The following is a 16,959-nucleotide window of genomic DNA, read 5'->3' as shown; positions in this document are numbered from 1 at the left end:
AAACTCAACCGTGCTTCTAAAAATGCAGAATGAATGAATATAGTGTCAATTTGAAGCAGAAATAATTGGGGGGGACAATTCATTCTTCCCCTAATATTGAAGGAGCCATGTCCCCGTCTCCCCAACAAATCCACACCTATGCTCCAAGCAGAATGCTCCACTATCATTGAATAACAGCTTTACGTCTCCCTTGATCGTCGCAACTAGAATACACAGTTTCCTGCAACCCAAACAACACAGTCAGCCATCCTGCGCGGCAAGTGTGTTTTTAGCGACTGTCCATATCCCCTAAGCAGGCATAACTGTCGCATATGAGTTATTACACATCTGTCTGTGGATACGTGGCGCGCCAGATGCTGTAGTTAATGGCACACCTAACCTCCCACCACGCTGGTTGGCTGAAACCCAAGTGGAATTTTCCACTGCCAGCCAGTCAGCCTTCCTCCTCCTCCGTCTCCTTCCCAGCCACCACTGTCCGGTGCTGGGAGAGGCCTGTAGGGGATTGTCCAGACAGGATATTAATGGGGCTCTCCAACAGTTAGAAGGCCTGACAGAGCCCTGTTTCACTGTCACCTTGCCTTGGAGGACGAGGAAAAACGTGCAAAGCTTATTAGCCGAACTGAGACATTTTTTTCCCTCCCCTTTCCTCCCTCTAACTTACTCGATCTCTGTCTCTCTGCCTTTTTTTGTGCATCTTACATCAGAGGCTTTCTCTTCTCCCTGTTTCCTTGCCACACACACACACAAACACACACACACACACACAGGGTGACATCTCCTACCTAATCAAGTAGCGGATTATCTTGTCCTGATAAATTGGAGCTTGTAGCACTTGAAAGGTTCTCCTGAAGGAGTGCCTCCTCCCCCTGACAGCTAGATCAAGCCCCCAGGGAGCAAGGAGAGAACATCGCCCGGTAATGATTTGTGGCAAAGCGGACAAATGTTTTGGATAGGACCTCTTTCAAGCAAAGGGGCCTGATGAATTTACAGCTTGCCAAGAAACTCTGGAACCACAGCGCAACTCCAATGCAGACGAGAGAGAGAGAAAAAATAGAGACATCTAACCCTCTCTATTTGAGTTATGATTGAAATGATTCACACTCCAAATGATTCAAGTGAAGTCATGTGCGCCGCCGCTACCTGTCTTTAAAAGTGAACACTTGAACTCAGTATTAATGACAATTAATAACAATTTGAAAAATAGCCCACCCGAAAACTTGAAATGGACCTATATGCCTCTTTGTCTGAAGGCTTCAGATGACAAGAGCACTAGATATTCTCAGGTGTGAAACGCAGACCCAACGAGCCTGCTTTATGCAGAAATATGACTGTAAAGAGACATAATTATTCACTCCTCGTTAGAGTGACCTTCAGTTTATACCTGCCACAAATGAACTTAATAGATCTGGTATTCCGCTCTTGTTGGCTATTTCACCCTTGAGGCATCCTGTATACTTGCGTTGTCAATAAAGGCAAGGAGGAGAAATCACAAATCTTAAATGCAAGAACGGGGACGCCGTAAATCACGGATCTGATTTGTGTGCGATGGTGCCTATTTGTAGTTACAGGGTGTGACCATGCAAAGGAGAGGGGGAAAGGCGGTGTAATGACATGGATGCAGGGGGGTGCTTGGCAGCTCCATAAAAGATGAATGTGACACATAAAGCCACATGCACCCACATATTCACATACAGACCACACACCAGACGGTCTTGTGTGGACAGTGTTTATGCACAGATACAGAGACCCTCATCAGGATTCAGCTACTGTTTCATCAGGAGCTGAGGGCTCAACAAGCTCATAAATTACTCTCCTGATTGCATGGTATCATGTGAGAGATAGGATCCTCGTGCTTAAATCACGAGGAGTCCTTTGAATAAAGTCTATTTCTTCAATCAACTCTGAAAATGACTCGAGCTTTGTTCTTGTTATTGCTCACCGCGACTAACAACTTTTCATTACTCTCTGCCTCTCTCCCTCCATTTCTCTTTCTCTCCCCTCTCTCCCTTCGCAGGAGAACCCGTACATGTGTAACAATGAATGCGACGCCACCACCGAGGAGCTGGCCCACCCGCCAGAGCTCATGTTCGACGTCGAGGGCCGCAACCCCACAACCTTCTGGCAGTCCACATCCTGGAAAAAGTACCCCAAGGCCCTGCTGGTCAACATCACGCTGTCCTGGAACAAGACCATCGAGCTGACCGATGACATCGTTCTCACCTTCGAGTCGGGTCGGCCTGAACAGATGGTCCTGGAAAAGTCGCTGGACTACGGACGATCCTGGCAGCCCTATCAGTTCTATGCCACCGACTGCCTGGACGCCTTCACCATGGAGCCCAAGACAGTGCAGGACCTGACCCAGCACACCCTGCTGGACATCATCTGCACTGAGGAGTACTCACGAGGCTACGTGTGGAAGTACGACAAAACGGTGCGCTTTGAGATCAAGGACCGCTTCGCGCTGTTCGCCGGGCCCCGGCTCCACAACATGGCGTCACTTTACGGCCAGCTGGACACCACCAAGAACCTGAGGGACTTCTTTACCATCACGGACCTGAGGGTGCGCCTGCTCCGGCCCGCCACGGGAGCCACTATGGTGGACGAGAACAACCTTTCCAGATACTTCTACGCTATCTCCGACATCAAAGTCCAGGGCAGGTAAGACCTTAGGTGATCTATACACTTGCCTTGTGTGGGACGAATTCTCTGTTTCTCTATGGCCTGGCAACAAATCTAAGCTCTTTTGGGAGGAACGCTTGTCTGTCAGGATTGATAATGTCATGATGATTCCACAGACGTCACCAATACTCGGACTGTGGTTCGCCGGTGGTTTTATTGCAACTCCAGCTACCCAGTAGTGAAGAGAAATGTGTTTACCATTACCATTCTTTCCAATTAGGCAAGCGGATCCGTAATGATGTGCAGAGTTCACCAGTTGTCAGCATGTCTTAATTAACCAAGTTGCTTAGGGCTTGCTGAAGCACTCTATTTTGGACGCCAAATTCACTCAGCTGTCTGTTAGCCCGTGGAAGACATTAAAGGTAGCATTTCAGCCGTCAGGTCACTGCACGTTCTAATTAGTGTTTGATTTACGGCGTCCCCAGAGGGTCATATAACATGAAAACAAGACGCCATTATACTGTTAGCGGAAAGGCCGACAAAAGCTTCTCGCCCCTTCTTGACGCTACTACAAGAGTCACTGGGGCATAGACTTAAGTGGATCTGTTTTACAGTGTGTGATTTTTCAATTTAACAGACATGAATATGGTTGTAGGGGTGAGGAAATGAAGATTTAATTACTCTTGTTTTGCTCTTCACACATGGGAGGATCACAGTACAGAAGTGCAGAGTGGCGTAACGTCACAACAATTCTGGGATATAGGTTGTAAGTGTTGAGCTCAGGCAGCCAGACTGTGGCTAGCAACAGTTGTTGTTGCAAGTATGCCTTAGCCTGAAGATAGACTTGGTAAGATGACTACAAATAGAAGCATCAGCAGTGTCCTGCTCAGCCACAGCTAACATCGCTGGCTCGGACCGATGTGGTTTTGTGTAAAATATTTAACAGGCAATCGATGCGGTCTGATGTGAGGGTCAGCATCGTCAGTTTCTGCAATGATTTCAAATAAAAACAGGCCTTCAAGTTTTCTCATGTTACAGTGTAATCACACTGGTTGATATATTTGTACTGTAATAATATGTTTGCTGCTGTAACGTTATTTACATCAATACCGTTAAACGCCTTCGAGCAATTTACCGAAACCCTAATTTGTTCTGGATTTCCTTAATATGCCATTAAAACAGAGTACAGTATACCGCACATCTCTCTAATGTACATGTAAATGAGCAGGTACCCTTGAGCACAGGGGGCTTTGATAATGGACGCCTCGCTCAGAAATTGAATTTTTGACTTTTCTCGTGATTGAGAGGGTCATTCAGCAAAAATAACTGGAGGGAATTTACGAACACAAAAGAGTCGGACGGGGCATCCATCCAGCGCCCGCCAAAACGAAGGGGGCCGTCGTAAGCACAGATTATTTATTCTATGCGTCTAATCATGACTGAACTCACGCATCCCTGTGGGGCCGTAGATTTGAGCGATGGCCGCGCGCCGCCATAGGGCCACGGTCGTTTACCAGCCCGCCGATTTTAGAGTGACGCTCGCCTGAGAAATGTTCCCCCACTGTTTACCAAAGGTAACACGCAGTTCAGCCATAATGAGATACACTCTACATAGCGAGGGTTTCGCGCAACCCCCCCTCTCTCCTCCTCCCATGGCGAATCACTGCTCAGCCCCTTTCTCCATGCGTCGTACATGAGACGTAAGCTCCTTAACCCCCCGAAATACAGTTCTGTGAGACTCGGCGGGAGTGATTTTGCAGGGGCGGCGAGGGTTGGATCTGGCATATTTCACTGCACCGGACTCCGCCGCCATCCGCCCGGATCAGGAGAGGGGGGGTGTGTGTGGAGGAGAATACAGTAGGAGAGCTCTCAGATTTTCTCCCCTTGCCACAACAGTGCGAGAAACAAAGAAAAGGAGCCTAAGCTCTGTGCCAAAGTAGGTCAGCCTAGAAAAGATGGAGAGAGAGAGAGAGAGAGAGAGAGGGAGAGAGAAGGAAGGAAAGAAGGACCAGGGAAAAGGAGCACAACTTTGCAGAAGTAGACCTCTTTTCATCTCTGACATGTAGCTGTAGTTGTTACTGGGAAGCCAGCGGCGTCACGCAGGACCCTTCCATTACTGTTGATTACAAGGAAGGACTTGGACCAAAGGCACCAGGGGGAAAGGATCGATGCAAAGAATTAAAAATCAAACCAAGCATGGAGCCTTGAGATGGATGGTGAATAATGCATACTTCCCACTGACTTAAATGAATTTGTCACCCTCACTATTTTCTTGTATCAGCAGTACTAAATGGGTGGTGTGGAGAGGGAGAGGGAGAGAGAGAGCGAGAGAGAGAGAGAGTGGAGAGTTGGGACGATTTTCTAATTATCTACTGTATGACTTTGGCATAATAGCGCTGCCTCACTCTTTTTTTCTTTACATGCTTTACAGTAACTACAGCCTGCAATTTGGCCAACTGTCTCCCTCTCTTCCCTCCCTCCATCCCCCCCTCCCCTTTCTCCCTCCCTCCCTCCTGTGATCAATACAGTGTAATTAAAGCTGGAGAAGATTCAGGCTCCTAAAGGATCTCTCTCTCTCTCTCTCTGCCTCTCCCTTTCTCTCTCTCGTTCTGTCTCTTTCCCCTCGCTCTGTCTCGCTCTATCTCTCCACTGCAGAGTAGTCTGTCTCTGAAGGGGCTTCTGGGTCCCTGCCCTGAATTATATATGGAGACCAAGCCTCATCCCATTCCTTTGCCCGCACTCCAGGGATAAACACCAACCCCATGCCCCACCAAAACCACAAGCCACCACAAACCACAGAATACACCTACCAACCATTAGCAAGAACTGTAGGAGGGTTTTTTCTTGGCACTTCTGTTTTTTTTTTACAATGGCACGGTCATGGTTTTTAATTGCCAAATTCAGCCAGGACAATCCTTTTGCCAGGCAGAATTTTAAATTAGCTCCCAATCGGACGACAGATTCTTCCTCGTGCTATCGAACACGTATTCAGACCTCGGCCCGTGTCGTTCTCTCGCAAAAATAATAATGTAAGCCCCGTACTGTGAACTAACTTTCCAGCGGACAAAAAAAAAAAAAAAGGGAGATAGGGGAAGGAAAGTTTGTTTCACCAATTTGCCTCCGCGCCTGTGGGAGTTGTGATTCAATTTCCCAAGCAGACGTGTGCCGCGGGGCATTATCAGGGAAGGTCAGAAACAACCTCAAGGGTTCGCAGTCACTTTGACTGCGGGGTAGACAGGTAATTCACTTGAAGGGGCGAATTGGTTATTAGATGCACAACCTTTTCTGGTCTGCAATCCCCTCGGCTTCGTGGACAGAAAGTTGCGCTCGGTGGCTGTGAACCCCACAATGGCGGCACGCCCCGAGATTTCGGGATGTTGCCGTTGGAGGACTCTTAAGGTTTTCATTCTCTCTGGGTCTTCTGTGGCGGCACATCATGACTTCACCCATCCAAGCCCCTTGGGAATAAAGGTTGTTCCGGTGTCCCATAGAGGGAACTGTTTGGACTATTAAAACACTGTTTGGATTGCTGAAATGACAACCCAAAGTTTATTCAACATATATGTGAATTCATTCCAAAAATAGTCTAATATGTGCTCAAACTCCTATTAACTGCCTAATCAGTTAAATGAATAAAATGACTTTTTGGCAAGTAAGGTGTTTGATTAACTTAATGTCCTGCAATGAGAGAATTGTTGTTCCACCTCAAGTATTTAGTGCAATACATCGCATTATGCTAACACTTTTGGTGCGACACTACAGGAGTTTGTTCTAGCTATTAAACGTACACAGTGAACCAACTTTAGCAGTAGCAGTTCATGAGCATTAGCAATGTGAACTAAATAGATCTCACCGATCTCGTTGGACAGTAAATTGATCAATATGGAGCCCAGGAGTTGAAAAATGTATTTCGCTCACGATGTGCTATCATTTGAGGACAATATGCAGTATAAAATGTGCACTCAAATTGCATAAAAAGCATGTGAATAGATATGAAACATATTAAGGTAAAATATAGAGCTGGTGTAACCATACCAAGCTCTTCTCGGAGTCTTGGTGCTAGAATATTTACCTCAATATGTCATTCTCGAATTCATTTTTCAAGCATACCACAATGGCTTTCGAAAAATGAGACCATCGCCAAGGAAATTAGTTTATTATATGTGTTGCTTTCTATGTGTTTATTGTGTCCCCGGGTATGAAACAATCGACAAGGTTACTGAGAGCTACTGGGCTCTCAGTAACCTTGTTAATTGTTTCTTAGTAATAATGCCTTGCATTGCGAGCAATGCCTTGATAACTCATCCCTTCATTTTTTTTTTTTTAGGTGAAGTAAAATTTTAACAAATTATTACCAAATCTCAATTTGTTATACCTTATACCTTATCAACTAAATTCAACTAATTACAATTTTGGCATGTGATAGTTAATTTGTTATCATAAAATGACATAATTTTTTAACAAAACAAGTTCTGTCTCATGCCCTCAATGTGGTAAATCATAACCTCGACATATGTTTTTATTTTTATTTTCTGCAGTCACTTTTTTGCTGCTCCCTACATCAAAGAGCTTATTTTCCAGAAAAGTCTGTGTACTCCCGTAACCTCTCAGGTCCGATGTCGGAGGGGTTAGGTTCAATTTTTAAAACCACGAGTGCTTGCCATATGCCTTTGTAGGCGAAATTAATATTTTTCAGCGTTGATACAACTTTGAATAAAATACATATTTAACCTATACGGCACACTGGACTTGCTGCTCCTTTGTTGTTTCCACCATATGTTGCACCTCAGTGTCTCTCTTTGCTGTTGATGTTCACGTTTCTGCCCAGGTTATTGTGGATTGAATCAGTGTTTTAGAACTTGTTATCACTATTATTTTATTCTAGTTTCTTAACAAGTCTAGACATAATGCGCTAATATCCATAAACGTCAAGGAAAGCCTCCATTTGAATGTAACATCTGTAAGAGAGCGGACACTTCATCGATCCCACAGTGTATGGGTCACGCTATGGGTGAATTCTAATTGCCATGTAGTCCAGTGGATGGAGTGCTTTGGATACAGCTGTTTCAACTACAGATCAGCAATTTGGTGAGTGATGGCTCTATCGGATCTCCCCTAAGGGAGGAACAAACAAGAAGTCAATCTGCTTTTTTTTTTTTTTTCCTCCCTCCGTCTCTCTCCTTCCACAGTGCTTGGCTTGCTCTTAGGCCTGCCTGTAGTCGACAGATAATCCATTTGTGCTAATTTCATGTTTCTTCCTGCCCACTTCCCCCTTGAATAAGTCATTCCACTTGTCTACCCTCCTTAGTCTCTCTCTCTCTCTTTCTCTCTCTCTCTCTCTCTCTCTCTCTCTCTCTCTCTCTCTCTCTCTCTGTGCCACCATAAGCATCTATTTACCTTGTGCTGCGCTTTGCATTTCAGCCCTTTTTTTGGAATCAGCAGTTTGCATTAGTCATTGTGTGGGAGAATGCCATGTCTGTGGGATAGGCGATCGGTCCAGATCGCTCAGACTGGCTATCTGCTCACATCACACCACCGTACCACATGGCCAATCCTCAGCAACATGTTTTCATCTTCACGATAACGAATTAGGCGCGGCGCTGCTTTCGAGAGGCGACGAGGCGAAAAAAAAAAAAGTCAAAAACGTGTGCCTGTATGTGTGTCACTATCATATTTAGAATGACCTCGAAGTGAAAAGCGAGGGGAGGTGGGGGGGAGGGGGGGGGGGGGGGGGGTGGTAGTCTGTGGTGACTCATCAAAGAGGATACAGGAAGCTCGTGGTGTGATCGCTGCTCTGGGTGGTGGAGCGAATGATGGCAAAGGGGTGGGGGGGTGTGAAGGGCTTGTAATCATATACCCAATTCATTCTGCCTCCCCATTTATCATTCTGTCACTGTGCTATTCACGCTAACACCATCTCCATATGCTGGCCCGGCTCATGTATCAGTGTAATCTGAACAATAATAATAATAATAATGATGATAATAATTAGTGCTGAAACGATTGCTTGATCGACAGAAAATTAAACAATTATAATTTTGATCATCGATTAATCGCCTTAGTCATTTATCAAGTACAAACTTTTGCTGGTTACAGCTTCACAATTGTTTCAATGTTCCAATTTGCTTGCTTTTCTCTGTTTCATATCATTATAAAATGAATGCTTTGGGTCAGATAAGTAAGCAATTTTAAGAATCACTTTGGGATCTGGTAAGCATTTGCCTGCCACTGCATTTTTGACACTGATGATGAAATTATTAATCGTAAAATTAAATTAGTTAGTTACAACCCTAATAATAATTATAGGTGGTAATGTTTATCAAAATTAAGAACACATTTCATAAACCCTATTTCTTCCTGTTGCAAAACTTGTTTGGTCTGGAAGAACAGCGCCCTCTTCCTGTTTTGTGCCGTAAAGCAATCCAGCAGATTTCCCTCCAAATCTGATCTATCTAAAATCTATGTAAAATGCAGTGTAGAGGCTGTCAATCTTCTCAGTGATGGTCTCGTTTGTTTATGGTGATTATACTAATGTCTCAAAATGAATGTGGTAATGCTGTTAGAATTCTACACATAGCACCTTTAAAGAATAGTACTGCAGCCATACTCTCATTCTCTGGAGGGTGTGGGTGTTTGGTGTTTTTTGGGGCTTGGGTGATCGGATAACAAGTCCAGAATGTGACATGGCTTCGCTCCCTGACCTGAATCCACCCCTGGTCCCACGCCTGCCTTCTCCCCCCCAAAAAAATTACTAGTCTATTCACCCTCCGTCTCACTTCAAAGCATTGCATTGAAGTCTTTCTTTTATTTATTTTCGCTGTTTTCTTATGCGAAGTTTGACGGGTTTACCTTCCCACACCTGTGGGCCCGCCGGGGGAAGGAGCGGAGCGTTTCTGTATTAATATCTCCTCGCTTTCCTTTGTTATTGATAGCGCTCAGCTGGTCAATCTGCCCACAAATCCCAGCCCCGGCCGCCTCCCCATCCCCTTCCTTCCTCTCTTTCTTCCTCCGCCATCGGCATCCAGAATCGCACCTACAGCAACTTTTACCTGTCGCTCCTGACGTCCGCCCCAACCGTTCTTCCACCCCTCTTGCCTTTGATCTCTTCCCACAATCCTGCTGTAACTGACGCTCGCGCCGCTTGGGTCCGCCAGGTTGAGGAGCTCAAAAGAATGTTTTTTTATCAATCAAGGCAGAAACTTTTTGCTCGCCTTATTTCTGGGCTCGGGGTAGCGGGTGCTTGATAAGGCTATCAGATGTTTTTGGAAAGTGTGCATAAGTAATGGTATTTAGACAACAGAGCATTTTAGGTTAAAAAAATTAAAGACTGCTGAGAAGCAGAGACAAGCTGGCAAACAGAGAACATTCTTGGTACTGTAACCATCCATCCAAAAGGGTTTATTAGCCAGACTCAACGTGAAACCAAGTCTTTAGTCTCCTCACACCTCCTACTTTACCTTCCCACTGTCTGAACACTTGTTAGATTCACTTCCCCTCTGTGCGTTCCCTCTTCTTCTTCTTCTTCTTCCTTCCCCTGTGTACAATAACGGCAAATTTGTTTTCCACTGGTTTTATTAACAAAACCACAGCGGTTACCTTGGGCATTTACCATTCACCACCGTTTACCCGCACGTGTACCCCAGATAAAGCGAGCTGTAGCGGCGGTGTGTCTGCGCACGGCAGCTTTAATAGCGAAGCTGGCATCCCACATTCTCCTATCCAACTAATTGGATATTCCCAGCTGCAGAAACCTCCCCAAGCAATACACATGTGAACCGTGAAGGTAAAAAAAAAAAAAAAGAATGGAGGGAGAGGAGAGGAGGGGGGGTGGGATTGGAAAAAAAGAAGCGATAGTGAGGAGGTGGAGGCAGAATATGAGGTCTATTGCTTTGGCAGCAGCAGAGCGTGGCGCACCATATCTAGAGGCCACAGCTGCCTGTTCGGAGTCATCTGCATATGGCTGCCGGCAACGTTGGACCGCCGTCGCCGCACGTCTGTGTCCTCTATGGGAATGGACGAAGCAGGGCCTATTCCTGCATGACGGGACAAAAATATGCCACATGGCGATGTGTTTGCTGCCAATCAAGCCTCGGTTCAGATGGTTAATTAGTTCTCATTAAGGGGAGCAGCTTATTTTTCCTTTGTTTTTCTCCCCGGTCTTGTAATAGTAAAGCGGCGAAGGCATATTGTTGCAGACTTTATGAAGAAAACATAACAAAACAAAGATAGTAAGGTCGAGTAAAGTCAGTACAGTGCAACTCTTTAGCAGGATTGGGTATTTTTTAAAAGGGTTAGGGTTAGCAAAATCTGAATTGGCTCTATAGTTAAAAATGTGAGTGAAATGTGTCGCTTTCTTCACAAAGTGTTCATTTCCTTCCAAAAAGGGCCTTTATCTTTAATCGACTCTCGCAGCTTTGAACTTTAGCTGCTGGCCAGATGTTTAACTGGGCGCTGCAGCTGTTTAGCTGTTGAACTTTGACAGGATTCCATCAACGAATCATTGATCCTGAACCAATTTAGCATCAGCAAATAGCAGCTCATCAACTTGGTTCCACGAAAAAGCAGAATATTTTGCATATGCTTGTCAAATCAGTCATATTCTGTGTAAAATCTGATCCGACATGGTATATGACGCTCAAGCCAAGTCATGTACATTCTTGTATAGTTTACTGTCAAAGATGAGTGATCTGATGAGGTAATTGCTGTAAGTGTTGTAAGATACACAATGAAAAAGAAGAGCCATTTAGGGTTTATGAAGTTAATCTTAATAGAACCAAACACTTCATTTTCAGTCTATCCTCAGAAAGTGCCATGCCTCACAGAATTAAAGTATTTTCTTTTTCTTTTTTTTAAATGATTTTCAGCTAAATTGGACATAAGCGCATGTTTTTTTATCGGATGCCCCTCTAAGTAAGTGCTGCAATCCTATTAATTTGGAGTATTGTGCTGAAAGCCCACGGGGGCTCCGGCTCATTACCAAAAGACACACGGGCAGTTTGGCAAAACGCATTACAGAAAACAGCAATTTAAGAAAAGGTTGCGGCAATTGTCGCACACACATATCCCGCACTGTTTACTCTCTGGGTCTTGATCAGCCGCGATTTGTCACATCGCTGTTCTCTTCCCATTAAAACCAGCGCTGGAGAGACTGGGTGTCATATTAGTGTCATCCTGTTAAATGAAACCAGATATTTGGGTGGCAGAGTTCTTATCTCTCAGTAAAAAGCGGATATAAACGTGTCTGGGAGATTTTGCAGTGAGGAACAAGTGTCTAAGGCTCTTTGTCCAGCTCTCAGACACTTTACACACTTTTGCTGATCGCGACAAAGCGTCAGTATTGTTACGAGAAAATAGTCGTGTTTCAATATGTTTTTGATACAACAAACAGAAACTTTCCACTCGGTGTTCCAGAACAGTTTCTTCAGTGTGTCCAATGTTGTCCTTTGTGTCCGTCTTTGGGTAGAGGGTGAATACGGTTAGTTGAGTTTTAAAGTAGCAGACTCCTTCCAGGTACAAGATACCTTTGGCCGGATGTCCTTTTTCCCAAGCACAGATTTCTCCTCACTGCCTTTTTTAAAAACCCTCCTTTCTCTCTTTTCCCATGCTGCCTACCACTCTCACATACAAATGACAGGGGATGAAAGCAGGATGGATTTTGACTGCTTTAGTCTCCGTTTGCTGCATCACCCACCCCACCCTCCACCCCCCTCTTTCCCAAAGACAATCCAGCCGAAACCCATTGTACTTTCACAAGACCCATCACGTTTGATTTGCTTCGTTTTATTTATACCGGGGAAACAGACGAACAGCAAAGTGTTGCTTACAGTAGGTCTTAAATGAAGCTGTTGCAGCGTCAAGAATATTTTAGCGCACTGCAGTTGGGCTTCACGGCCCTGGAATGTACATATAATCAATATGGGAGAATAGATACTGAATAAACCCTGCAACACATAAACAAAGCAATAAACAGCAGCATTTAACAATGAAACCTCTGCAGCTTTTAAGGTGAGGCATCAAGGTGAAAATGGCAATCTTGGCTGGAATGGTCAGCCTTGAGATATAATACTTTGCTTCTATAACTACTGCAGTTTCATCAAACGTACAAAACAATCATAAAAAAACAACTGCAAATGGTTAATATATGTTTTAATACCAGCGGCATCAAGTAGCCTACACCAAGCACAAAATTAGCTAAAGAATCCTTTAACGATCATTTTCTCAGAAATGTATCTATTATTCTGCTTCCAGACATAGCCACCAAAAATAGCTGGTTATCGCTGGCTTTTTTCATTTCTGTTTCCAAAATAGTGAAAAATCTGAGATTTTTTGTCAATATTTTTTTTTGACAAATCCCTCTGTAAATACCAACTATTTAGTTATTCATTAGCATGAAATGGGAAAATGCATTTTTATCCACTGACAAGAAAGTGTTGTAATTGCTATGCAAATATGTGCATTTTAAATTAAATATTAGCTCATTTGAATGTGTTAATAACAAAATAAATAAAAGGCATAATACAAAAAGTGTTTTTGTATTATGTATGTCTATTTGTGAGGCAACTGAGGTCAACATTTCCCAATTCACGAAAAAAACAAATTCTGGGAGCAGTTGTGAAAAGTACAGAATAGCAAAGTTGCGAGATAATATCCGGAACTTTGAAAGTGCAGCTTTATGTACAAATAAAATCAGGTGATAAGCCCCCATGTCAGTGACTCCCAACCCACAGAAGACGTGGAAGCTTTACTATCTACTGCGGGCCGGAGGAATCGAGCGAGTCCAGAGATATGAGGACCAAAGTTGCAATTCACATGAAGATGATATCACCATGGCAGAGGACAGGGAGGTGCGTCGCCTCAACAAATCCTTCCCCTGTTCTCCGGGATAAAGCAAAATGTATTTATCGCTACAAAACCCAAAGCCAAGTTGATTGAATATTGCTAACGATCTTGTTTGAGTGCTGCGCTGCTGATAACGCAGATCTTATGTTTTTTGCATTGATTTCTCTTCCGTGGGGTTTCTCCATTATTAGCAGCTAGCACAGACAACAAAATTGAATTTATGTCTTGGACTGGGAGACTCCAGCGTTGATGTGCCCCGCATGACAAGGCGACCCACACCTCACCGGTAACATGGGAGGCGGTGGCGCCGTATATACTCACAACTGATGCAAGGTGTGTGTGTGTTTGTGTGTGTGTGCATGGGCGTATGCGTTTCTGAAAATTCTCCTCCAGGCAATATCTATATCCCATATTTTGTTTCAGACCTCCAAATCTAGTTCAGCTGGAACTGTTCAATCTAAAAATCCTCTTGGCACACACACACACACAAACACACACACACACTCATACCGATCACCCAGGCAGCATCTCTAATTCCCTACATGACCATACATTACTACCCGCATTACAAATAAAACGATTAACTATTAACTGTTTACTATGGGGTTACACAAAAATGATAAGCTCCGGTTCAGCAAGAGGAATCTCAGTGGGTGCGTTGAGGCGTTTTCCGATCTGATTTCTCATAAAGTCTTTTTCTCTGTGCGTTAGGCTAGTCAATTTCCTCTATTGTGCCTGGCGAGTGGTGCGGGGAGCAGAAGCCAGCCGTATCGGAGGCATTTCTCTATTCCTCACTGTCGACGGAACACATTCAACATTCATGCGGTGACCCATTTCATTAATGGAGAGGCCTTTTTCAGCGTGTCTTCCCCCCCGTCTTAGTCGGCCGCGGCCGCCCATATAATGGGCCCTCCTGTCAGGGTCTCATGACTAATCCCCTCATTGACCTCTCCTTCACTTTGCTCGCAGCCCCCACCGCTGCACCGCCGATTAGGCAGCCAGTCGGGGGGTGGGGGGGTGGTGGGGGGGGGGTGTTGGAGACACTTACATAGTGAATTGCAGAATTGCATATGGAAAAACATACCACCCGCCACACAGAGTCCGTTAAAACGCTCTTTAATATCCTACTGTAGCTTGTTATGTATGCGTGGTTTCATCAAATGATTATGCACTTGTGATTGATTTTTAGGGCACATTTTTAACATGTTTAAGCATCAATAATCATTGTAAAATTAATTGTGATAACTTGGTATAATTACTGTAAACAAATGAGACGATTGGTAGCCTCTATCTCACGTCAGTAGTATTGTCAGTGCTAATGTTTCTCAAAATTAACCCCATATTTCTCAAAAACCCTGTCACAAAGAGGATGTTGATACTTGTCCTGCCTTAACATAAACATCTTGGAAATGATTTTTCAGTCGGCCCTTCAATGCTTCCGCCATCTGCCATTGGCAAAAACAATGAAAGCTTTGGCTCTGTTTGTAGAAAGAACAATAGGAAGAACAGTGCTCTCTTCTTGTTTTGTGCTGTAAATCAACCTCTGTTTGTGCCGTAAATCACTAGTGGCACACAATGTAAAATTCAGTGTAGAGGCCAGTAGAGGCCGGCAATCTTCTAAGCGATGGTCTCATTTGTTTACGGTAATTATACTAATGTCTCAAAACTAATGTGGCAATGATTTATATTGATGATAAAATGCTACACGTAGCACCTTTAAACTTTAAACTGTTCTGATATCTCAGAACATCGAGGGTCACTCTGATGCTCACCTTGACCCATCTTTGACATTGATGGCTTTTCAAGTATTACATCATCAGCGAAACCAGAAAGAGTTGGCCATCCTCCCATCAGCCAGACCACCCCCTCACCCCCCACCCCCAACTTTGCTGGACACATCAGCATGGACAATATGAGAGGAGCGCCTGCTTGGATGTTTTCTTGGAGAAGAAAACACCATATGGCACTATTTCCCCCTCATAAACTGAACCAGATACAGTATCTCTAACAGGGGGAGAAGTGTTGACAGCGTCATCACAGTGTTTCTGTTTGTCTAATTCACCTAGTGCACACACACACACACACACATACACATACACACTGACAGCATTGATATGACAAGAGTCTAAACCTCCCCAAGCGAGATATTTGATTCTGATCTGAAGACAACCGGGAGTGATGAATAAAAACTGCTTGATAATGGGATCGTTGAGTCATGAAAAGCGAGTTTGAGCGAGTTATCTTTTGTGGAGGCCAATGAATGCAGGCGCTCATTATGTATGGCCATCCGACGGTGCTTTAGCCTTCAAGCAGAACAGGAGCGTACAATAGGGCTGGAACTGACAAAAGGGGGGGAAGAATAACAATCGCACAAAGAAAAAGTGCTGTATTGAATGCTCCAGACCTTTTCTCTTTTGGCATGGTAGTGTAGCTTACTGGAGCAGGATGACAAAGGGGGGACAATGGTGATAACTGAGATGATGATGATGATGATGGTGATGATGATGATGATGAAGGAGTCTGGCCAAACATCATAGTCTGTTGACCCGAAATGCACTCATGAGTAGCACAAATAAAACCCTATTGCCCTGATATAAACATACCAGTTGGCACACGATGAACCCGCATCTTCTCTCACCATCTCTCTCTCTCTCTCTCTCTCTCTCTCTCTCTCTCTCTCTCTCTCTCTCCCTCTCTCTCTCTCTCTCACACACACACCTCCACGTTCCCCTCCGAGCAATTCTTTACATCTCATGCCGCTCTCATTAATCATGTCACGGGGAGGGCAGCCCCACACTTAATTCGGTGGAAACGCTGCCCCCTGGTCAATCAGGGGGTTCTCGTTTTCAACGCCACAGTGAACACCGCGACCACCGGAGCCATTAATGACCCTCGCCCGGGGTTTAAGAGGGAAACGAGATGCTAAGAGCGCTAAGAGTTAGCCCCTCTGCTAGCTTGGGAAACTGCCCGTTTTCTCTGTAATTACACCTGCTCTTTGGGTCCTGCTGTGGTTTCAGATTATGGCCCATAGTGGGCGTAGCCAGGGGAATTGTCTACTTCAGACGTACGTATTAAGTAACAAGAGAGGCTGTAGCCAAATTTTAATGGCCATTGACATTAGCAGGTGTTAAAGTGGTAATACTTCAGTTCCTCATTTTTTTCATTTTATCGCTATCTTTGCTGTGGTGTTTCCACACTGCACCTCCCAGAGATCACCTGTCAATCAAGCAGTGTGTCCAGCACTGTGATGTCTTTCTCCTTGGATTTTCTGTTGATGCAGTTTGAGTTTCTGTAGGTGGCGCTCTGTTCTTTGTCTGTTCAGCCATGGTGGCTATCACTGGATACTATTACTATGGAATAAATATGGTTGTGGATGCGGCAGAGGTTTAGTGCTGTATGCTCAGACACTCCCACACACACAGAGAGGTCAACTGCAGAGTGCAGGCTAACCTCTGGCAGTCTGTGGACTAACCACCGACCCAAACTGATCAATGCCCCGGG

The 16,959-nt window shown here is 44.6% G+C and overlaps 1 protein-coding gene across 5 annotated transcripts in view; it reads left to right on the top strand.

Annotated features, from left to right (window-relative positions):
• Positions 1-16,959, top strand: part of ntng1a (netrin g1a) — a 95,557-nt gene that overhangs the window by 38,703 nt on the left and 39,895 nt on the right. For all 5 annotated transcript variants that reach the window (XM_078291278.1, XM_078291281.1, XM_071904174.2 and 2 more), the window contains exon 2: positions 2,015-2,658. In XM_078291278.1, the coding sequence (XP_078147404.1) occupies positions 2,015-2,658 (644 nt within the window). The remainder of the gene's footprint in view (positions 1-2,014; positions 2,659-16,959) is intronic.

Source organism: Centroberyx gerrardi, chromosome 22 (genome assembly GCF_048128805.1).
Source record: "Centroberyx gerrardi isolate f3 chromosome 22, fCenGer3.hap1.cur.20231027, whole genome shotgun sequence".
NCBI classification, from domain to species: domain Eukaryota; kingdom Metazoa; phylum Chordata; class Actinopteri; order Beryciformes; family Berycidae; genus Centroberyx; species Centroberyx gerrardi.
The sequence above is the reverse complement of the archived record's forward strand: the minus strand, read 5'-3'. Positions and strand labels throughout refer to the sequence as shown.